The sequence below is a fragment of the Bos javanicus genome, chromosome 17, assembly GCF_032452875.1.
Source record: "Bos javanicus breed banteng chromosome 17, ARS-OSU_banteng_1.0, whole genome shotgun sequence".
Classification (NCBI taxonomy): Eukaryota; Metazoa; Chordata; class Mammalia; order Artiodactyla; family Bovidae; genus Bos; species Bos javanicus.
Genome location: NC_083884.1, coordinates 69,898,399 through 69,922,390, shown reverse-complemented (window position 1 = coordinate 69,922,390; position 23,992 = coordinate 69,898,399). Strand labels below are relative to the sequence as shown.

Here is a 23,992-nt window from a genome sequence, read left to right as displayed (position 1 = left end):
TTGGCCACCTCAGCCTCAGGACTGAAGGGCTTTTCCGTGGCCGGAAAAATAGGTCTCCAAGCGGCTCTGCAAGGGGGTCGCCTTCAGGAACCGGGCTGCTCTTGCTACACCTGGACAGCAGAGGGCGCCATGCTACCAAGTTCAGTCTCGGCGGGTTCTGCCGTTACTGGCCAGTGGGGGCGACCCGTAGGCCAGACCCGTGAAAGCCAAGCAGGGATCAAGGCTGCCCCCGGGGGAAATGCAGTGAAACTACTTGTTCCTCTCTGTCAGGGGTTGAACTGTATCCCCTGAAAAGACATGCTGGAGTCCTACCTCTCAGTTCCCTATGACTGGCATTTGGAAACAGGGTCTTTGTACATATAACAAGAAAGACGAGGTCCTCGGTGTGGACCCTAATCCAACATGGCTGGTGTCCTGATGAGACGTGGACGCGTCATGTGAACACACACGGACGCACAGGGACCGCGCCACGCGAAGACAGGCAGAGGCTGGCGTGACACATCTGCCAACCTAGGAACGCCAGGGGTGACGGCCACCTCCGGAAGCTAAGAGGCAATGAAGGATTCTCCCAGAGTTTCAGAGGGAACGTGGCACCGCGATTTCAGACTTCTAGCCTCCAGATCTGTGAAAGAATAAACTCCTGTTGTTTGAAGCCACCCAGTCTGTTGGGACTTTGTTAAGGCAGCCCCAGGACACGAACACACTCTCCCGGGTCAGGACTCTGCCCCTCACCTGGGTCCCTCCCTCAGGCTCACCCCTAAGAGCCACCCTCCGCCTGTAGCCTGAGGCCATCCTCTGCTCCGAGCCCCTCCCCCACCACGGTCCCTGCATCCCCTTCACGAGAAACCAGGCAGCCGCAGGCCTCTGGGGCTTCGCACATGCTGTTCCTATGGTGTAAAGCCCCCTTCCCTTTGCAGGCCTCACACTGTTACGTGTTTCAAAGCACGCTCTGCCTTCGGTCTCTGGGCACCCTTCTCTGACAACCCAGCCTCCAGGTTCAGGCTGGTTCAGGGCCTCCAGGCTGCACATCTCAGCTCGGCTAGCCCAGGGTCAGAGCCGTGGATCTGCCTGTCTGCGAGGCCCCTCCAGGCCAGGGCCTGGGTCTTATGGACACAGCCAGCCTCCGGTGGCCAGGCCAGGGCCTGACACACAGTCAGCTCTTAATAAATGTTGAAAGACAGAGGAAAGGGTCCAGTGATTAGGATTCCACACTTCCATGGCAGGGGGTGGGTGCAAATCTTGGGACTAAGATCCTGCAGGCTGCATTGTCGAGAAAAAGGAAAATAGGGAGGAAAATGGGAAGGAAGAGAAGAAAGGAGGTAGGGAGAAGGTGAAAAAGAGGGAGAGAAAATAGGGCAGCGGGAAGAGAAGGAGCTATTTCAGCCTTGAGGGCCTACTCCACACCTGTCCTAACTGACCTGGTCCTTATCCCTGCGGAGGCTAACACCTTAGCCAAGGTACAGGAGTGCAGGGCTGGTTTCCTTAGCAGAGAACTCACATGACCCTGGGGGGGCCCAGTCAGGGGGCAACTTGAGGCAGGGAGTCTGAAGAGGGGGTGCCCCTCGGCAGCCACAGGCACCAGAGACCCATATAAGAACCGAAAAGGGAGAGGCGGCCCCTTCCAGCTTCCCTTGCCATCACTTCTTTCAGATCAGATCACATCAGTCGCTCAGTCGTGTCTGAGTCTTTGCGACCCCGTGAATCGCAGCACGCCAGGCCTCCCTGTCCATCACCAACTCCCGGAGTTCACTCAGACTCATGTCCATCGAGTCAGTGATGCCATCCAGCCATCTCATCCTCTGTCGTCCCCTTGTCCTCCTGCCCCCAATCCCTCCCAGCACCAGAGTCTTTTCCAATGAGTCAACTCTTCGCATGAGGTGGCCAAAGTACTGGAGTTTCAGCTTTAGCATCATTCCTTCCAAAGAAATCCCAGGGCTGATCTCCTTTAGAATGGACTGGTTGGTTCTCCTTGCAGTCCAAGGGACTCTCAAGAGTCTTCTCCAACACCACAGGTCAAAAGCATCCATTCTTCGGCGCTCAGCCTTCTTCCCAGTCCAACTCTCACATCCATGCATGACCACAGGAAAAACCATAGCCTTGACTAGACGAACCTTTGTTGGCAAAGTAATGTCTCTGCTTTTGAATATGCTATCTAGGTTGGTCATAAGTTTCCTTCCAAGGAATAAGCGTCTTTTAATTTCATGGCTGCAGTCACCATCTGCAGTGATTTTGGAGCCCAGAAAAATAAAGTCTGACACTGTTTCCACTGTTTCCCCATCTATTTCCCATGAAGTGATGGGACCGGATGCCATGATCTTTGTTTTCTGAATGTTGAGCTTTAAGCCAACTTTTTCACTCTCCACTTTCACCTTCATTAAGAGGCTTTTCAGTTCCTCTTCACTTTCTGCCATAAGGGTGGTGTCATCTGCATATCTGTGGTTATTGATATTTCTCCCGGCAATCTTGATTCCAGCTTGTGTTTCTTGCAGTCCAGCGTTTCTCATGATGTACTCTGCATATAGGTTAAATAAACAGGGTGACAATATACAGCCTTGACGTACTCCTTTTCCTATTTGGAACCAGTCTGTTGTGCCATGTCCAGTTCTAACTGTTGCTTCCTGACCTGCATACAAATTTCTCAAGAGGCAGATCAGGTGGTCTGGTATTCCCATCTCTTTCAGAATTTTCCACAGTTTATTGTGATCCACACAGTCAAAGGCTTTGGCATAGTCAATAAAGCAGAAATAGATGTTTTTCTGGAACTCTCTTGCTTTTTCCATGATCCAGCGGATGTTGGCAATTTGATCTCTGGTTCCTCTGCCTTTTCTAAAACCAGCTTGAACATCAGGAAGTTCACGGTTCACTTATTGCTGAAGCCTGGCTTGGAGAATTTTAAGCATTACTTTACTCGTGTGTGAGATGAGTGCAATTGTGGGGTAGTTTGAGCATTCTTTGGCATTGCCTTTCTTTGGGATTGGAATGAAAACTGACCTTTTCCAGTCTTGTGGCCACTGCTGAGTTTTCCATATTTGCTGGCATATTGAGTGCAGCACTTTCACAGCATCATCTTTCAGGATTTGGAATAGCTCAACTGGAATTCTATCACCTCCACTAGCTTTGTTCGTAGTGATGCTTTCTAAGGCCCACTTGACTTCACATTCCAGGATGTCTGGCTCTACGTGAGTAATCACACCACGGTGATTATCTGGGTCTGGTGATGATCTGGTGAAGATCTTTTTGTACAGTTCTTCTGTGTATTCTTGCCATCTCTTCTTAATATCTTCTGCTTCTGTTAGGTCCATACCATTTCTGTCCCTTTATCAAGCCCATCTTTGCATGAAATGTTCCTTTGGTATCTCTGATTTTCTTGAAGAGATCTCTAGTCTTTCCCATTCTGTTGTTTTCCTCTATCTCTTTGCATTGATCGCTGAAGAAGGCTTTCTTATCTCTCCTTGCTATTCTTTGGACCTCTGCATTCAGATGTTTATATCTTTCCTTTTCGCCTTTGCTTTTCGCTTCTCTTCTTTTCACAGCTATTTGTAAGGCCTCCCCAGACAGCCATTTTGCTTTTTTGCATTTCTTTTCCATGGGGATGGTCTTGATCCCTGTCTCCTGTACAATGTCACGAACCTCAGTCCACAGCTCATCAGGCACTCTATCTATCAGATCTAGGCCCTTAAATCTATTTCTCACTTCCACTGTATACTCATAAGAGATTTGATTTAGGTCGTACCTGAATGGTTTAGTGGTTTTCCCCACTTTCTTCAATTTAAGTCTGAATTTGGCAAGAAGGAGTTCATGGTCTGAGCCACAGTCAGCTCCTGGTCTTGTTTTTGCTGAGTGGAGATAGAGCTTCTCCATCTTTGGCTGCAAAGAATATAATCAATCTGATTTCGGTGTTGACCATCTGGTGATGTCCATGTATAGAGTCTTCTCTTGTGTTGTTGGAAGAGGGTGTTAGTTATGACCAGTGCATTTTCTTGGCAAAACTCTCTTAGTCTTTGCCCTGCTTCATTCCGTATTCCAAGGCCAAATTTGCCTGTTCCTCCAGGTGTTTCTTGACTTCCTACGTTTGCATTCCAGTCCCCTATAATGAAAAAGACATCTTTTTTGGGTGTTAGTTCTAAAAGGTCATGTAGGTCTTCATAGAACCGTTCAACTTCAGCTTCTTCAGCATTACTCGTTGGGGCATAGACTTGGATTACTGTGATACTGAATGGTTTGCCTTGGAAACGAACAGAGATCATTCTGTCGTTTTTGAGATTGCATCCAAGTACTGCGTTTCAGATCCTTTTGTTGACCATGACGGCCACTCCATTTCTTCTGAGGGATTCCTGCCCGCAGTAGTAGATATAATGGTCATCTGAGTTAAATTCACCCATTCCAGTCCATTTCAGTTTGCTGATTCCTAGAATGTCGACATTCACTTTTGCCATCTCTTGTTTGACCACTTCCAATTTGCCCTGATTCATGGACCTGACATTCCAGGTTCCTATGCAATATTGCTGTTTACAGCATCGGACCTTGCTTCTATTACCAGTCACATCCACAGCTGGGTATTGTTTTTGCTTTGGCTCCGTCCCTTCATTCTTTCTGGAGTTATTTCTCCACTGATCTCCAGTAGCATATTGGGCACCTACTGACCTGGGGAGTTTCTCTTTCAGTATCCTATCATTTTGCCTTTTCATACTGTTCATGGGGCTCTCAAGGCAAGAATACTGAAGTGGTTTGCCATTCCCCTCTCCAGTGGACCACATTCTGTCAGTTCTCTCCACCATGACACGCCCACCTTGGGTCGCCCCACGGGCATGGCTTAGTTTCATTGAGTTAGACAAGGCCCTGGTCCTAGTGTGATTAGATTGACTAGTTTTCTGTGAGTATGGTTTCAGTGTGTCTGCCCTCTGATGCCCTCTTGCAACACCTACCATCTTACTTGGGTTTCTCTTACCTTGGGCGTGGGGTATCTCTTCACGGCTGCTCCAGCAAAGCACAGCCAATGATCCTTACCTTGGACGAGGGGTATCTCCTCACCACCGCCCTTCCTGACCTTCAACGTAGGATAGCTCCTCTAGGCCTTTGGCAAGCTCTTATTGAGCACCTGCTGTGTACACTGTGGGAGTGCTTGTCTTAGACAAGTACCTAAGGCATCAGGTCCCGTGCACACACGAGCCCCCCGTGTCCTGGTTTTGGGCTCTGGCTTTCTTGTCCGGAGCTGGGGCAGCTGACTAGCCAGGAGTCCGCTGTCACCCCTCACCCGAGGCCAGGTGTGACCCAGCTCCAGGCGACACATCCACCTGCTGGATCTGGGCCTGGGAAGTTCTCTCCTCTCCCCTGAAGCCTCGTGCCCTCAAGGCTGTGATGAGTCACGGGCAGTTGCTCCAGACACATGGGGCGGCCACTGGAGCCTGGGTCACACAGTGAGGTTCCAGGCCTCTGTCGGGGCTGAGTGGTGGCCTTCCTGGCTCAAGGAGGCTCCTGCTGGGAACACAGGAGCTGGGGGTGGGGGCCCAGAGGCAGGGTGGAGAGCAGCCCCTGGGTGTGTAACGACAGGCGGTGTCACCTTTCAACATGCTGTGGGGCAAGTTTCGCTGCCCTTGTTTCACAGAGGAGGATGTGAATCCAGGCCAGTCAAGGGTCAGTGCCCTAGGCACCTGGCAAGGAATGACCTCGGCCAGGAAGAGAGGACAGGCCTGGCAGGAAGGGGTGGGGCCAGCAGCTCAGTAGAAGACAGGAGAGCCTGCAGGGAGACACACAGTGGGGCCTGCACTCAGGACCAGGGAGCCGGACCCCACACCGCCGTGGGCAGCATGAGTGGGCAGGTGGGTGACCTGAGCCCCTCGCAGGAGAGGGCGCTGGCCCAGGTGAGTGTGGCAGGGGGTGGGGAGGGGAGAGTCCTACACGGGCCTCAGTTTCTCCTAATGCCCCAGGGGCCCCTGATTCCCTCTGAGCTCTGTACCCCCAGGTCTCTTCCCAACTCTGAGGGTCTTGGAGACCAGTGTCTACACCAGCGCTATCCGATAGAAACATAACGTGAACCACAACTGCAGGCCATCTTTGTCACTTCAAAGTGTCTAACAGCCACATTACAAAAGGGAAAAGAAACAAGTGACATCAATTTTGATAATATATTTTGCTCATTTACTTTTGGCCGGATCGTAGGGTCTTAGTTGCCGGACCAGGAACTGGGCTTTGGCGGTGAAAGCCATGTCCCAACCACTGCACTGCAGGGGAATTCCCTGTAATATATTTAACCCGATAGAGCCAAGTTGTTATCGTTGCAACAACGATATGTAATCAATATGTAATCAATTGCCACAACCTGTAATCAGTATAAAAAGGGTCGCTGAGATGTTTTTGGTACTGTCTTCAGAATCCTGCGTGTATCTCAGACTCACGGCAGATCTTGATTTAGACTGGCCATGTCTCAGACATTAGTGGCCACTCTATAGGGCCCCACAGGTGAGCGCTGCTGGGGTGGCAGGTCCCAGCCTTAGCTATGATCTGGGGGATGCAGGAGCGGGCACGCGTCCTTTCTAGCTCGTTGGGGTCTTTCCCTCGGGCTTGAACACGGCAAGTGAGGGCTCCAGGCACAGTCGCTCACCTCAGTAGCATGGAGGGAGGCCCTGAATCCTGCCGTTGAAGAATTCTACATCTGAAAGAGGGCAGATTCCAGCTAGGCTGGGAGAATACGTCCTCTTACAAGACAACTGGGGTCAAGGATTAGGTCCAGGGGCCTCTCTGGCCGTCCTGTGGTTGGGACTCGTCGCTTTCACTGCCAAGGGCCCCGGTTAGATCCCTGGTCCAGGAACGAGGGTCCCACAAGCCCCGTGGCTCAGCCAAAACAAACAAACAGAATTAGGTCCAGATCTTGGCAGAGCAGGTCACGTGAGCCTCAGATTCCTCCCTTGGGCGGGGGGATGGGTGTACTAGCAGTATGATTAGCTCAGGGCCAAACACTCTCTTGTGCTTCTTTCCTTCTTTAAATATATGTTAAACAAAATTCTTTCTTTGGCTGCACGGGTTCTTAGTTGTGGCATGCTCGGTCTTTGTTGCAGCCTGTGAGATCTCCTTCTCTGACCAGGGATCAAACCCAGGTCCCCTGCGCTGGGAGCTTGGAGTCTTAGCCACTGGACCACGAGGGAAACCCCTTCCTTGTGTTTCTGAGGACAGAGGTTATCAGCTCATTTGGGGCTGGGGGGCCCAGAGCTAGTTCTTTGACCCTCCTATTTGGAGTCGAAGGAGACTGAAATGCAGGAAGAGGAGAATGACTCAGGCCAGACGGCACTGGGACTGCTGAGTCCTGGTCCAGATCCATGAGTCCCCAGAGCTGGCTCAGAGTCAGTGACATTCACACAGAAGTGGCACCCTCAGCCCCTGGAGAGGGCTGGGGCCCAGCTAAACTGCCCCATCGCCTCCGGGGGCCTGTCTGCAGAGGGTCTTCTCAGGCTGGGTGGAGTCACCCCTCATTCAGGCCTGGATGATGGGGTGTGGATCAAACACACCATTTGCCTCTTGCTGTGTGACGCTGGGCAAATTACTCCACCTCTCTGGGCCTAGATTCCATGTCACCTACCCTCCCACCTGAATTGACCTGGGGGCTCCCTGAGGGTGGAGAGCTAGGCCCTTAGGAGGACCCACCCTGCCCCCTTGGGTGTCAGGGAAGAGTCAGCCCTATAAATCTCATTTATTCCACATTTCAGGGACTCCCTGGCAGGTGCAGAGGTTGGGACTCTGCAATCTCACTACTGAGGGCCTGGGCTCAATCCCTGGTTGGGAACTACAATCTCATGAGCCTCATGGTGCAGCCAAAATAAAAAAGGAAAAGAAAAAAAAAATCTGCATCTCATCTTCTCTTTGGGCAACTGGTTCATCATCATTGTCCCATTTCCCAAAGGAAGGAAGGGAACTGTCGTGACTTGGCCCAGGCCTCGGCTCCCCCAGCACAGGTGGGCCCCCTTTACTCAGACACCCCGTTTCCCGCGGGCTCTGCAGGCCTGTGGCACCGGCCTGTCCCCTGCGGCCGTGGGGTACCGTGCGGCCCTGCCCACCCGGGTCTCTCCCCGCTCTGCCCTCAGTTCCGGGAGAACGTGCAGGATATCCTGGCCGTCCTGCCCAGCACCGACGACTACTTCCTGCTCCGCTGGCTCCGAGGTGAGCATGGACAGTAACATGAGATGAAAGTCAAGGGCATACGAGGTCTCTCGTGTTGTGTCACAAGTTGCTGCAAATCACAGGCACTGGAAGCAACCGCAAATATGTATTATCTGTGTACACAGTTTCTGTGTACAATTTTAGTTTCTAACTGAGTAAGTATCAACAGGTATAACCTAAAAAACAAAACTTCATTGGCATCCTCAATGATGTGTGAGAGTGGAAGAGGCTCTTGATTTACATAATTCCTGGCTCTGTGATTCCACCAGATGCAGAGGGTCTGATCTCTTCAGGGTTTTAGAGCATTAGGGAAAGATCCCTGGGCACAACATGGTCCCCAGGGCCCTGACGGTGGCCATGGATGTGGCAGGGACTCCACGTGCTATTTCTCTGGACCTTCTCTTCCTAGCTTCCTCTTGGGTAGTGCCTTCTTTCTCTACTGCCACCACCAAGGCCCACCCAGGGGCACACCCACTGCTATCAGCCCAGGGAATCAGGGAGGCAGGAGGTAAGGGGGCCGGGGGCCCTCCCAGCCCCCGGGTAGCCACAGCCCGACCCTTCCAAGGCAGCTCCCAGCACTGGGCACCCAGAGCCTTCTTCCCTGAGCTCTTTGACTCTTCCAAGCACCTCTGAGTGGACAGTACCCCAGAGGCCAATAACCCACCGAGGGGCACAAGCTAGGATCACTGCCCCCAGGAGTCCACAACCACCACCCTATCTCCTCCTTGCAGCTCGGAGCTTTGACCTGAAGAAATCAGAGGCCATGCTGCAGAAGGTGAGGGCAACACCTGCCCGGCCCCGTTTCCTGCCCTTTGTGGCAGCTTAGCTCCCGGGCCAGGGATTGAACGCGGGCCTTCAGCCATGAAAGCCTGGACTCCTAACCACTGGACTGCCAGGAATTCCCTGTCTTTTCTTCTTTCCATCCTTCTTCCTTCCTTCTTTCTTTCCCTCTTCCCTTCCTTCCTTACTTTCTTGCAACGCCCATTTATTGCACCTCAAAGTGGAGCCTCGCTGCTTCTCGCACTGGGGAGAGTGCAGTGGTGGAAAGAGAGAGGAAAGAAACCAGATCAATAAATAGACAAGGCAATTTCTGAGAGTGGAAATTGCAGCCAAGACAGTAAGGCAGAAAGAAGTGAGGGAGGGCAGGAAGGCCTTCCTTGCCGAAGGGCGATGTGTTGGCCTCGGCACGAATGCCCAAAAGGAGGCAGCCGTGTGATGACTGGAGACAGGGCAGAGCCGTGCAAAGGCCCTGAGGTGCGGGCAAGCTGGAGTAACCCAGGCGCACAGGAGGTTGTGCCCTAGAGAGAAAGGGGAGAGATGCAGCTGAGTGGGTGGCCCAGGCCCATCCCCGGGGACCCAGCAGGCCACCTAGGGAGTCTAGGCTTTTGACTAAGGGTGACTGGCAGCTGGGGTTAGGGTTAGTCTGACCCTGCTTGTGGGGCTCCCTGGAAAGCCACGTGGAGACAGGAGCCTGGGGACCAGGAGGGATGACTCAGGGAGAGGCAGCTACGGATGCGGGCTTCACGTGGTCCTTTCTGAGTGTTTCTGTCCTCATCTGTGTCAGACCCCATCTCCTCCGTCCCCCTTGCATCCCCACCCTCAGTTCTGGGTCCATGGAGCCTGGGATGCCCTGGCGGGCCCTCAGTGGTTGCCGGCAGCGGGGCCTGGCCTGGCATCCCTGGGTCCCCGCAGACCCTTTGGCTCAGGAGGGGTCTTCAGCTGCGCCCCACCCTCCCTTGTCTCTAGCACATGAAGTTCCGGAAGCAACAAGATCTGGACAACATCCTCGCGTGGCAGCCCTCAGAGGTGAGCCCCCAGCGCCCTGCCCGCCCCAGACCCCGGCTCTCCATCAAACCGGCCCCCACCGCCCAGCCCTGCTCTCTTGTGCATCCATCCAGGTGGTCAGGCTGTACGAGCCCAGTGGCTTCTGCGGCCATGACAGGGAGGGTAGCCCCGTCTGGTACCACATCATCAGGGGCCTGGATCTCAAGGGCCTCCTCCTCTCCGTCTCCAAACAAGAGCTGCTCAGATTCAACTTCTGGAGCCTGGAGCTGCTCCTGCGAGACTGTGAGCAGCAGAGCCAGAAGGTGGGGGTCCCAGGGCCCCCCATCCCCCTGGGCCGCCGAAATCTGGCCCCCTCCAAGACAGCCCCCAGCACTGGGCACCTGCCTCCCTGAGCTCCTCGGCTCCTCCCAGCACCTCCGAGTAGACACGGTTCGGGTGACCTGCCTTCCCAGGGGCAGACGATGGGAGGGTGCCCCTGAGGACGGCCCTGTCTCCCTGCACTTGGCTTCCCGGCATGAAACCTCCACGCCAGGATGAGCCAGGCCCAGCCCTACTTCCTGTGGGCTGTGAGGGGCACAGACCCTCCTGGGGTCTCACCTCTCAGCATTCCTTTGCAGTTGGGGAAGAAAGTGGAGAAAATCTCGACTGTTTTTGATTTCGAGGGGCTGAGCCTGAGACATCTGTGGAAGCCAGGAGTGGAGCTCGTCCAGGAGGTGAGGGAGCCCTACCCAGGGGGCTGGGTGTCCCCTCGCCTGGGTCTCTGCCCCTCGCTTGCTGGTGTGGGCTGTGTGTGGGGAGGTTCTCTGACTCCACCCACAGTTTTGCGGCTCTTTTTTTTTCTTTTTTAAATATTTATGTATTTATTTATTTTGGCTGTCAGATCTTTGTGGAGCACAGACTTCTCTCTGGTTGAGGCTTGTGGGATCTTAGTTCCTTGACCAGGGATCCAACCCACGCTCCCTCCAGTGGAGGGTGGATTCCTGACCCACTGGACCATCACGGAAGACCCTGCAGGGATCCTTTCAAACCCGAAGTCTCTTAGGGCTGTGCCAAGCCACAGCCATCACCTCAGCATCACCACCGCACGTCCGGGAGGTCACAACAGCAGGGCTTGGTCCCCAGGCTGGTCAGGGTCCCCGTGGGTATCCCTTCCCCTCTTATACTCCCTCCCCGCTCACCCTCTCTTACCTGGGAGGGGGCTGGGAGCAAGTCATCTTCAGGGGTCCTGAGGAAGGAAGGGAGACCCTGATAAGGTCTGCCTCCGCCGGGGCAGCTAGCCTGCCTTTTCTTTCTGCTCAATCCAGGATAGCAGAGAACCTAAAAATTTTAACATTTCAAGAACCACCACGAGCGACTTCCCGGGCGGTCCAGTGGTTAAGGTTCCACGCTTCCAGTGCAAGGAGCACAGGTTCAATCCCTGGTTGGGAAACTAATCCCATAAACTGTGCGCCGAGGTCCAGAAAAAAAAAGAACCACCATGAAAACATAATAAATTGAGAACACCAGACTCAAAAGGCCACGTATATTCCCTTGATGTGAAATATCCAGATTAGGTAAATCCATAAGAGACAGAAAGCACGCTGGTAGTCAACCAGGGCTGCAGGGAGTGGGGAAGGGTGACTGCTATGGTTCGGGGTTCCTTCCGGCGTGGTGAGAATATTCTGCAACTAGACGGTGCTGATGGTTACACAGCCTGGTGAGTACACTGAGCCACTGAACTCTACACTGTGAAAGGGTGACATTTATGGGATGTAAATTACATTCCAATTACAAAAAAAAATAGCCGTGCCTTGCCACTTTGAATGTTTCTTATCCTGGAAGCATTTTGTTCCCAAAGCCACATAGAGGGGATCCTTCCAGGGACCTGACTGAGGGGGATTTTTTTGGTCTGCAGGAGGTGGGGTCATCCCCTGGAAATCTGTCAAGAATTTGCACTCATGGCTTCGGGGGGCGTGTCTGAGACGGGGACCCAACAAACCGGACAGGGGGAGTTCCTCTTGTCTGGGAGGCTTTTGGGGTGTCTGGAGAGGCCTCAGGGGCCTTAAGGGGGCAGCATTTAGGCACCTGCATCTTGTGCATTGACCTGAGTTTGACCCTACAGTTTTTCTCAGCACTTGAGGCAAACTACCCTGAGATTTTGAAGAATTTAATTGTTGTGAAAGGTGAGTGAAGCAGTTCCGCATATGCATAAGTGGGGGTGGGGGGCGGTGCAGGGGACACGGAGGCAACGAGGCAGGGAAAGGAGACCTCAGGAAACCCTGAAACGGTGCCTGTCTCAGCCCCCAAGCTCTTCCCGGTGGCCTTCAACCTGATCAAGCCATACATCACTGAGGAGACGCGCAGGAAGGTGCTGATCCTTGGAGGTGAGTGGGCAGCTCCTTTGCAGCTCCAGAACCTGGTCTGAGGGTGGCTCCTCCGCAGACCTGAGGGTTCCCGAACCCAAGGGCACCAGGCTCGGGAACACAGCTGCTCTGGGGGACCCACTCCCTTAGGCAGCAACTGTTGAGGCCAATGTGTCCACCTGCCAGAGGGCTGAGGGGCCAGGAGGGCTCTGAGAGACCCCAGAGGCAGCCTATGTGAGGGCCCCCAATTCTGGATTGAGAGATGTGAATTTGAGGGATGACTTTGTCTGTTATGAGCTGCAGGTGGGCTGAGTCACCAGCTCTGTCTGGGTCTCAGGTTCCTCAGGCTTCCCTGTAAAATGGGGAGCATAAGAGGCAGGTTTTTCAAATCACACTTGTGCTCAGCTGCTCAGTCGTGTCCAACTCTTTGCGACTCCCTGCACTATAACCTGTCAGGCTCCTCTGTCCATGGGATTCCCCAGGCAAGAATACTGGAGTGGCGTGCCATTTCCTTCTCCAGGAGATCTTCTGGACCAAGGGATTGAACCCCCGCCTCCTGCATTGGCAGGCGGATTCTTTACAACTCACCTGTGAGTTGTTCTTTACAACACCACCTGTGAGCTGCAAGTGGGCTGAGTCACCGGCTCTGAGTCTCAGATTCCTCAGTTTCCCCCCATAAAATGGGGAGAAAAAGACGCAGGTTTTCCAAATGACATACCTGATAAAATTTGGAAATTTAGAAAAATATAGAAATATATCAAGAAGAAAGAGTAAATCCTGTCTCTCAAGGAACTATTATTAACATGTACTATCTTTTCAAAGAAATTCATTAAAAAAAAATGGGTTCATACCACGTTATACTCTTTTAGAACCTACCTTTTTCACATACCATGTGATAAAGTTTATTTTGGTAAAGTCCAAAATTTAGGTTTTTTTTGTTTGTTTGTTTGTTTTACCATTAGGGAAGAGTGAGGTGTGAAGATGCTTATAGATGAATCTTTGTACACATCTTAATTTTTTTCCATAAAATAATAGCCTAGAAATGAAGAGTTCTTTTCCCTTAAAGAGAATGCACAGGAAGTCTGTCTCATTTCTGTGTCCACACTGCCCCAGGGCATGCTGGGAGTTCGCCTCTGCCTCCTCCCACTTTGCTCCCATAATGCTCTCACTCCTTTGTGGACCTACCTTGGCTTCTCAGAGCAGTGTTGGGGGAGGAGGGCTGATACACCCTCCCCCCAGTTCTGAGAGTGCTGGAGCTGCAGGAGCTGAGGGCAGGGACTGACTGGAAGGCTGAGTTCAGTCTCTGAGGGAAAGGGAAGCCCAGGGTAGACAAGCCCCTGCTCAGCCTCACGCTCCAGGAGACACTGATCTGAGTCCCTGCAAAGATGGTGGTCCAGTGGTTAGACTCAGCGCTTTTATTGCCGAGGTCCCGGGTTCGATCCCTGGTCAGGGAAGTATGATGCCACAAACTACGTGGCATGGCCAAAATAAAAAAAAAAAAAAAGATGCCTCATGGGCCAACACCTGGACAGATAGGGGTGGGTACCAGGGCTGAAGGGGCAGGAACTGGTCACACAGACACTGTGGACCTAGATCTTCTTGGCTTCTGTCCTGGAGGCGCTGAGAGTATGTGGGAGGTAGGGGGAGGCTGTCATATGGACAGGACGGCCCTGGACTTGGCCCCACTTCCCTCTGTTGAACCCCCGACCCCCCCCACAGAGCCCCACTTTTGTTCCCACAGCCAACTGGAAGCAAGAGCTGCTGAAATTCATCAGCCCCGACCAGCTGCCCATGGAGTTCGGGGGGACCATGACCGACCCCGATGGCAACCCCAAGTGCCTGACCAAGGTCCGGTGCCCAGAGGACGGGGAGGGAGGGGAGATGGCCGTGGTGCGGTGCCCGCTCACCACCCTCGCCTGCAGATCAACTACGGGGGCGACGTGCCCCAGCATTACTTCCTGCGCAACCACGTGAGGGTGCAGTACGACCACCAGGCGACCGTGGGCCGGGGCTCCTCCCTGCAGGTGGACAACGAGATCCTGTTCCCGGGCTGCGTGCTCAGGTGGGCACGGCGCCCCCCACACACACCTGGTGTGGTCAGGAGGGGCCCGGAGCCCAGGCAGGTGGCGGTCAGTGGGGCCCTGTCCCCTGCAGGTGGCAGTTTGCGTCGGACGGAGGGGACATAGGCTTCGGGGTTTTCCTGAAGACCAAGATGGGGGAGCGGCAGCGGGCCGCGGAGATGACGGAGGTCCTGGCCAGCCAGCGCTACAACGCCCACATGGTGCCCGAGGACGGGAGCCTCACCTGCACGGAAGCCGGCGTCTGTGAGTGTTGCCAGGGATGGCTCCTCCTGGACCTGGGCGTGGGGGGCAGGTGCACTGCGTGCATCAGGTCCCACCAGGCAGGGGCCCTGGCTCCGGGCTCTCGGGTGTGGCAGTGGCACCCAGGTCTAGTACCTGCACAGGAGGGCGAGGTCCCAGGTGGGCGTCCTCTCTGAATGTCTGTCCCGCCGACGCAGACGTCCTGAGGTTTGACAACACCTACAGCCTGATCCACCCCAAGCACATCAGCTACACCGTGGAGGTGCTGCTCCCGGACCAAACCTCCCTGGAGAAGATAGAGAAATTCTAGACAAGCCTCGAGGCTCCCTCACCCTCCTCTGTGGCCTCTAGGTCCGCAGTGAGCTCACAGCCTTCCCTAGCCAGACTGCCCTCCAAGCTCCCCAGGAACGGGGATCCTACCGAGCTGGCCCCAGCCCATCTGTCACAGTGGGTCTGCATCTTTGGAACTGCGGGACTGTGGCAGCCAGCAAAGCAACAGAAACTCTCCAGCCCCTGTGATTCAAGCTCAGAGAAAACTCGCGGCCCCTTTTCTACCAACCGATACTGAGTTGGGAGTTCCGTTCTGAAATACATCGTGTTAAAACAAAAAAATGTGCAGGGCTTCCCTGATGGCTCAGTGGTAAAGAATCTGCTTGCCAAAGAGGGAGACACAGGTTTGATCCCAGACCCGGGAAGCTCCCACATGCCGCAGAGCAGCTGAATCCGTGCACCGCAGCTGCGGAGCGTGCGCTCTGGAGTTCAGGGGCCGCAACTACTGAAGCGTGAGCCCCGAGAGCCAGTGCTCCGCAAGAGAGCCCACCACAACCGGAGGCTAAGCACCGCAACCAGGGAGTGGCCTTCCGCTCGCTGCGACTGGAGGATAGCCCACGCACAGCAGTGAAGACCCAGCACAGCCAAAAGTAAATAAATAAATACTGTAAAAAAGAAAGAAAATGTGAAGTATAATATGACCGACAGAACTGGAAACAATTGCCATTTAAAAGATAATGCATGGAGAAGGAAATGGCAACCCACTCCAGTATTCTTGCCTGGAGAATCCCAGGGACAGAGGAACCTAGTGGGCTGCCGTCCCTGGGGTCGCACAGAATCGGACACAACTGAAGCGACTTAGCAGCAGCAGCAGCAGTCCTAACTAGTCCTCTAACTGTATCATATGTTTCAGTTTCTCCTCTCCAACAAGACTGTGACATTCATGTGAAAAGAAAAAAAAATATATATATATATACACACACATAGTAGCTCAGAGTACTACTAGATACATTAGAAATTATACACGGGTGTTAATTGATTAATTTATGACAAATGCTTAAGAGATTAAATGACCATCATTTAAAAATAAAATCAAACTGAAAACTTCTCTCAGTGAAAAAAAAAAAAAAAAAAGATAATGCATTACTCATAGTTCCCAAGAGGAGAGGGCATGGATGCCACAGGGGATCACCCGGAGAAACGGTGGGTGGGCGTGGGTGGGAGGGGGGTGGTCATGAGGTGGAAGGAGGGGGAGGACCTGCGGGCAAAAGCCTTTGTTACGGTTTCCCCGGAAGGAATGGGTGAGGCGGGGTCAGCAGGCCTAGAACTGGCTATTTTGGGTGATTTCCTCAGGCTCTGGGGTCAAGGGGTTGTCCCATTTGTCTGGAACCTGGTTCTGGGTACCAGTTGCCCTGAGTTTGAGCCTGATGCAGGAGGAGGCTGGAGTGTGGGCTCCGTATTTGAAAAGCACACTCGTGGGCAAGACTCTCTCTTGTTGTTCAGTCGCTCAGTCGTGGCCAACTCTTTGCGACCGCACGGACTGCAGCACGTCAGGCTTCCCTGTCCTTCACTATCCCTCGGAGCTTGCTCAGACTCACGTTCAACAAGTCAATGATGCCATCCAACTGTCTCATCCTCTATCGCCCCCTTCCCTTCCTGCCCTCAGTCTTTCCCAGCATCAAGGTCTTTGACTCTCTCTCTAGGAACTGGCTATCCCTGGGAGGGGTGGTCCCTCCAGGGTCAACAAAGCCCCAGGTGTCAAAGCATCAGAACACAGAAAATAGGAGACGTGATTAATACACTTGCCTAGCAAGCAGCTGTGCCGCTGCCCCTCTGAATGCACATTCCTTCCCCATCGAGAAAGAAGTCTTGGCTCACAGGCTCCCCTTCCTAGTGTGAGGGTATCTAAGAATTGGTTCACCTGCTCAGCCTCCATCCTCTCAGGGACTCCCCTGGTGGTCCAGTGGCTAAGACTCCAACTCCGAATGCAGGGTGCCTGGGTTCGATCCCTGGTCAGGGAACTAGATCCCTCATGCTGCAGCTGATGTCCCTGAGTCACAACCAAGACCTGATGCAGTTAAAAAAATAATAAATAAAAAAGAAAGAAATTGCATTTTCTTTCAACAGAGTTGAGTTCAGTTTATGCCAGTCTCTCTTCCCTATTTCGATAGCTAATGCTTAATAAAATCCATCTTTACCTCTTTAACTAGCGTTTGACTTTGTTCATCTTTGACACTACCCAGCCAGACACGGTTGATACAGGAAGTGTCCACCCTTGTGGAAAGCTCTACTGAGCAGTGTGTACATCGTGGGGTGTACGAGGTGGCCTTCTGAGGAGAGGAACACCAGAGACAAACTGAGCCTTCATCTCAGAAGTCATCCTCCAGAGAGCCCCACCAGTGAGGCAGGGTAGAGAGAAATCGGACCAATGATCAAAAAAAATGGGAAAGCATAGAAAGATATTTGAGAAGAAGGAAAGGGCCATTCTAAGTTGTAAACGAACAAACCATGAATAAAAAGTGTAAACTTTCAAAGTCTGATCGAGGTAACAAGTGAACTTGAGCTATTGATAGTAAATTCAGCCTGATACCCATCAGTTCAGGCTTTAATCACCTTGGGAGAAACCCCCAGATATACGCCACCCAATCCAGAGTTAATTGGCCAATAACTCAAAGCTTTGATACCAAGAAATATCTAAAACATTTTACTTTTCCATTTGGATCTATGGAGATTTAAAGTTCCAACACAACAGTGGAAAACGAATATTGAAATTTAAAGATGTCAAAGAATACAGTTGTAACCCAAGGACTACACCAAAGGAAGGTACGGAGACAAATATATGGTTGCTGTTGCGTCCTAAGTCGTGTCCAAGCCTTTTGCGACCCCATGAACTGTAGCCCATCGGGCTCCCCTGTCCATGGGATTTCCCAGGCATGAATACTGGAGTGGATCACCATTTTGTTTTCCAGGCGCTCGTCCCGACTCAGGGCCTGAACCTGCATCTGCTATATTGGCAGGTCTAATACCTGCCAAAGATATTCTCTGGACACCAGAGAAGCCCAGGAAACAAGTATAAGAAAGAATCAATAAAGCAGTTTCAAGTGGGATGTCTCTAGAACAAGCTTAAATAAAACTGTAGTAACAATTTTTGGATTCACTGGGTTTCTGTATTTGCTCTTTGGGTATTTGAAGTGCTCAAAACCATCAGCTGTAATGAATTTGTAGTTTACAGGTAGGGTATAACTCCCATGGATCAGACACGGAGTAGCTCTTTGATGATTCCCCAAGTGAGGTTGTGACAGAGCTCTGGTTTGGTACAGAGTCCAGGCTCTGACCCGCCCCAGCTCACTGTTCGCTCCCCCACGAACCCGCCCACCTCCACCGTAAATTTGTGCAATAGCGTCCTGACCAGTGTTTCTTCTCTGAACATTTGCCCTGGCCAGGCCACCCTTCACACCAGGCCTCCCTTCAACCCACGCCCAAGGTTATCTTCCTGCCGCAGGAGGAATCACATCCATGTTTTCTTCGAAAAGCTTCAAAGGCCACCGCCCACTCTGATAGCTCATAGGCATAGTCCCCAGCGTGGCGTGACCTCAGTCTTTTGAGGCCCCTGCCCTTGGAGTATCCCTCTTCCCTTTTGCCTCTGGAGGCTTCTTTATGCAAACCCCTCCATCTAGAACATCTTCCTCCTCTTCCTGTCTTAGAGGCCCAACTCAAATACCACCTCCTCTGGGGGACATTCCAAGACCTCCAGAGCAGTGGTCTTGCTCAGACTTCTATTAGAACCCTCTATCTTCAGGCAGCCAGGACAGATATTGGTTAAGGATACAGGACTTGAGTGCAAATAAGGGTTCAAACCCTGGTTCTGGCTCTTACCAGCCTGTGAGGCTCAGTCTGGCACATGTGAAATGGGCACGTGGATCCAAAGATGAGCAGCAAATATGACCCATGCCTTCACGGGGCTGACAGTTAAGGGGCTGAATCAGATGTCAAACCAAGCCATGTCTACTGAGAGCAAGTCTCTGCAACAGAGGAGCAGGGGTCTGCCTGAGCATTTAGGAGATGGGAAGGAGACGGGGAGGCACGAATAGGCAGTATGGGAGGAGGAGGGAAGGGAAGTGAGCTCAAGTCAGAAGGAATGGCGTGTGCAAAGGCCCTGTAGCAGGAGGTAGCAGCAGGGGGAGACAGGTAGCTCCACACACACCCTATTTGGTCATTTGTGGTTTGGAAAGGCCAGGTCCCTCTTGTCTTTTGTAGGAGAAGAAAGACAGGCATCCAATTATGGCCCCTGATCCGCCTCTTTCCCTGGTCCCAGGTCTTTGGGAGTTGTGGGTCAGAATCCCCTTGGCCACCTCTCTCTCTCCCAGGCTCTTGTGGCCATCTCCGTTTCTAGGGTATAGATGATACTGCGGGTATGGTCATATAAGGTCCTGTCTTTCCTGGGGTCACCCTGAATTGGTTGGAAGAGCCAAGGAGACACTCCCCCAGCTGCCCTAGAGCCTAATCTCCATTTCCCAGGCAGGCCCAGGTGTGAGGCCGCCCTGCCTTGGGCATCTGAGTCAGGTGGACCTTCTCTCTCAATCCCCCCACCTAGGGTGACCCAAGCCCAGCTCTACATTCCTAGAGGAACATCCAGCGGCATTTGCCCAGCCTAGACATCCACAGAATGGGATCAGTTTAGCCGTGATGGGGGAAGACTGGGCAGGAGCTCCTGGCAGAGCTGATCTCATGCCAACAAATGGAGATGGCCTTCACCGCACGGGCTTCCCTTCAGTTAGCAGGTTACAGGTGTGAATGAGGACTGCAAGCAGGGCCCCTGAGAGATGCCAGGAATTTTAGGAGCAGCTGGGAGGTGGGAGGGATAGATTCCGCCGTGAGTGGGCTTGGAGGTGAGGGATCGGGGTCACATACCGTTACACTGCAGTCATCATAGCCCGGCTTCTGGGCCCATGGGTCAGGAGCACCAAGGAAATGAGCCAAGTTTCAGAAAGTGGGAGGAGACAGCATATTACATAAGAGGGGATCCGGCTGCCTGGCGCCCAGATGGGTAGAATGGAAGTCCTCTATGCCCAGTGATGGCTCAGGCTCGGGACAGGACACCTGTACTGCGTGGGAAAAACAGGGACTCAACGTTGACCTGGAACCATCCTCGGCAGACAGAGGCTTAGCAGCTGGCCCTGCACCAACTGTCTAGATTCCAATCCTGGCTTTGCTGCTTGCCGAGTGTGAGACCTGGCGGGGAGGGGTTTGGTTTCAGTTTTCTCACCCATAAGTGGGAACAGTCGTAGGACCAACCTTAGAATGTGTCTGGAGAATCAGATGAGACGATGCTGGACTGTCCATACGGCAACCACTGTCCACCTGTGTTAATTGCTCGACTACCTCCACAGAGCACCCAAACCGAGAGGCTCCAGCAGGAGGCTTATTGTCTCATAGATCTGGAGGCTAGAAGGCCGGGATCAAGGGGCTGGGAGGCTTCGTTCCCTTTGAGGACGCGGGGGAAGAATCTATTCTCTGCTTCTCCCCTAGCTTCTGGCGGTTTGCTGGCTGTCTTTGGTGTTCTGCAGCTCATATATAGAAGCATTGCCCCAACCCCCGCCTTCATCTTCACGTGGCCTCCTCCCTGTCGGCATGGATGTACCCAAATTCCCCCTTTTCATAAGGACATTAGTCATGGTGGATTAGGGGCCCACCCCACTCCACTCTGACCTCATTTTAACTAATTACATCTGTAAGGACCCTGTTTCTTAGATGCTGGGAATTAGGATTTCAATGTATGAATTGGGGGGCAGACACAATGCAGTCCGTAACGCCACAAGTGGGGAGTTCCCTGGCAGTGCAGTGGTTAGGACTTCTCGCTTTCACTGCCACGGGCCCGGGTTCAATCTCTGACTAGGGGACTAAGACCCTGCAAGCTGTGAGACGTGACCAATAAAACCAAACCAAAACAGACAGGGGCTTCTCTGGTAGCTCAGTGGTAAAGATTCTGCCTGCCAATGCAGGAGACATGGGTTTGATCCCCCTTCAGGGAAGATCCCTTATGCCTCGGAGCAACTGGGCCTGTGTTCTAGAGCCTGGGGGCAGCAATGACTGAGCCCACACGCCTGCCCCCTAGAGTCTGAGCTCAGCGTCAAGAGAAGCCCCCGCAACAAGAAACCCGTGCACTGCAATGAAGAGTAGCCCCGCTCGCCGCAACTAGAGCAAAGCCCACGCAGCAAGGAAGACCTAGCAAAGCCAAAAAGAAATAAATACATTAATCAAAATGTAAAAACAAGCAAACAGAACACCGTATGTGGCTGGTCCAGCATTTGAAATGAGGCTGGTTGGAGTTGAAAAGTGCCACCCAAAATGAAGGCTGGACTTCAAAGACTTGATCCAAAGAAAAAAAAAGAATGCACGATCAGCTCAGTTCAGGCACTCAGTAATGTATGACTCTTTGCAACCCCATGGTCTGCAGCAGACCAGGCTTCCCTGTCCATCACCAACTCCCAGAGCTTGCTCAAACTCATGCCCATCATGCTGGTGATGCCATCCAACCACCTCATCCTCTGTCGTCCCCTTCTCCTCCCGCCTTCAATCTTTCCCAGCATCAGGGTCTTTTCCAATGAGTCAGTTCTGCACATCAGGTGGCCAAAGTATTGGAGTTTCAGCATCAGTCCTTCCAATGAATATTCAGGACTGATTTCCTTTAGGATGGACTGGCTGGATCTCCTTGCAGTCCAAGGGACTCTCAAGAGTCTTCTCCAACACGGCAGTTCAAAACATCAATTCTTCAGTGCTCAGCTTTCTTTATAGTCCAACTCTCACATCTGTACATGACTACTGGAAAAACCATAACTTTGACTAGATGGACCTTTGTTGGTAGAGTAATGTCTCTGCCTTTTAAAAGCTGTCTAGATTGGTCATAGTTTTTCTTCCAAGGAGCAAACATCTTTTAATTTCATGGCTGCAGTCACTATCCGCAGTGATTTTGGAGCCCCCAAAAATAAAGTCTGTCACTGTTTCCATTGTTTCCCCATCTATTTGCCATCAAGTACAGTGATGGGACCCAATGCCATGATCTTAGTTCTCTGAATGTTGAGCGTTAAGCCAACTTTTTCACTCTCGTCTTTCACTTTCATCAAGAAGCTCTTTAGTTCTTTGATTTCTCTCACTATTAACTTATTGATTAAATAATGATTTCATTTATTAAGCATATCGAGTATACACCAAAATGATAATACTTTGGAGGCATTATCTTAAATAAACTGTATTATTACAATTAAAATTTTCATGTGTCTAAATTATAATTTAATGTGTTTAAACTTTAAGTCTTTACATTTTAAAGAACTTAAAATTACCAATGTGGCTCCCATTACCTATTAAACAGCCTGAACTAATATTTACAAAGCCCTTAGGACAGGGCCTGGCCCATAGAAAACATTGGCAAAGTGTTAGTTAAATAAAGACTTCTCTTCAGAGGTGGCTTGTTACCTGTGGTATTTAAAAACTATGACTTCCCAAGGAGTGAGAAAAGTTGGGGACACGTCTCTTCTCTTGTCTGCCTTTTCTTTTATTTAGTGGAGTTTGTTGTACATTCTGGAAGCATAGGGCTCCCCACGTGGCGCAGTGGTAAAGAATCCGCTGCAATGGAGGAGATGCGGGTTCGATTCCTGGGCTGGGAAGATCCCCTGGAGGAGGACGTGGCAACCCACTGCAGTATTCTTGCCTGGAAAATCCCCTGGACCAGGAGTCTTGTGGGCTGCAGTCCATGGGGTGGCACAGAGTTGGTGACGACTGCGCACCGAGCTCACACACCACACGGCGTATGTCACGTGGTCCTGCCTTCTCCAACTTGTTTCACGGTATTTTTTCCATGTTGCTATAACGTCTTCATCATCATATTAAGCGCAGTGGTTTTCTGAAAAATTGTTTCCAATATTCCTATTAACCACAAACAACTTTAAGCTGGAAATCTTTTGTTAGTTAGGATTATTATTGGGTAAGGTGGTAAACGATTGAAGGATTCTAATAATAGGTATTGTCCGTAGTTTCTAGAAAAGCTGAAGTGGATTTGCAGTCCTGCCAGCAACATATGAATGTCTCCGTTTCACCAACTTATAACGAAATTTATTTTCGTTTTTAAAGCGATTTTGTGTCTGTGTGTTTGTGTGTGTTTATTTTCTTTTGTTGCTGATTTGTTGGAGGAAAAAGCATGTCATTGCTTGTATACATACTCCTTTGGTGACCTGGAGGTTAAGCATTAACCACGTGATTATTGCCACTGTGCATTTTCTCTTCTGATAATTGGTGCCTTGCGTCCTTTGGCCATTTTTATCAGTTTGCCTGCCTTCTTTATAATGGCGTTTCCCAACCTTTTTTGGAACCAGGGACCAGTTTCGTGGAAGCCGATTTTCCCACAGACCCCAAGGGGGTGGGGGTGGTTTCAGGGTGACTCAAGCACATGACAGTCACTGTGCACTTGATTTCTGCTCTCGTTACATCAGCTCCACTCAGAGCATCAGGTGTCAGATCCCGGAGGCTGCGGACCCCTGCTTTATGAGGATGTCAATTTCTGTCCCATTTTATTTTTTCCCAAATTCACATTAGCCAATAGTGACTAAATGCCTGAATTCCATTTCTTGTTTCACAGATTTTTGTATGTTTATGTAGGCAAACCAATTGATCGCCCTTTGTGATTTCTGTCATTGTTTTTAAGTGCAGACCATCCCCTTCTAGAAACGTGGTAAGCGTCGCTTCTACTTTCTTTTAGCCTTTGGTAATTTCTTTTTCTTTTTTCCTTAAGATTTAAAATCCTTCCAGGACAGTACTGCCCAAATGAAGTATAATGCAAGCCACAAATGTGAGCCACACATGTAATTTTAACTTTTCTGGTCCTCACATTCTTACAAAGTGAAAACAGAGAAGGCAGAGAGCACAGAGGATTTGTAGGGCAGTGACTTGTGAATTTACTCTCTATGGTACCACGATGGTGAATATGTCATTATACATTGACCAACCCAGAGCATGTACAACACCAAGTCACTGATTGTAATCAATGTCCCTGCTGGTGGGGGGCGTCCACGGTGGGGGAGGCTGTGGGGTGAAGGGACGGGGGTATATGAGAGCTCTCTATACTTCTTT

General features: G+C 51.6%; 1 protein-coding gene across 1 annotated transcript; it reads left to right on the top strand.

The window, feature by feature from the left end:
• Positions 1-5,445: 5,445 nt before the first annotated feature.
• On the top strand, positions 5,446-15,601 carry SEC14L6 (SEC14 like lipid binding 6). The gene is made up of 12 exons (XM_061385352.1): positions 5,446-5,861; positions 8,076-8,151; positions 8,883-8,926; positions 9,898-9,957; positions 10,050-10,238; positions 10,554-10,649; positions 12,038-12,098; positions 12,216-12,299; positions 14,020-14,126; positions 14,201-14,340; positions 14,433-14,602; positions 14,797-15,601. Exons 1-12 carry the CDS (start codon positions 5,808-5,810, stop codon positions 14,907-14,909), a joined length of 1,194 nt encoding a protein of 397 aa, XP_061241336.1. The 5' UTR covers positions 5,446-5,807; the 3' UTR covers positions 14,910-15,601.
• The last annotated feature ends 8,391 nt before the right edge of the window (positions 15,602-23,992 follow it).

Coding starts and splice junctions, on each gene's coding strand:
- SEC14L6 (XM_061385352.1), top strand. CDS start 5,808: ATGAGTGGGCAGGTGGGTGACCTGAGCCCCTCGCAGGAGAGGGCGCTG. Junction 8,152..8,882: donor CCTGCTCCGCTGGCTCCGAG/GTGAGCATGGAC, acceptor TCCTCCTTGCAG/CTCGGAGCTTTGACCTGAAG. Junction 14,603..14,796: donor CTGCACGGAAGCCGGCGTCT/GTGAGTGTTGCC, acceptor CCGCCGACGCAG/ACGTCCTGAGGTTTGACAAC.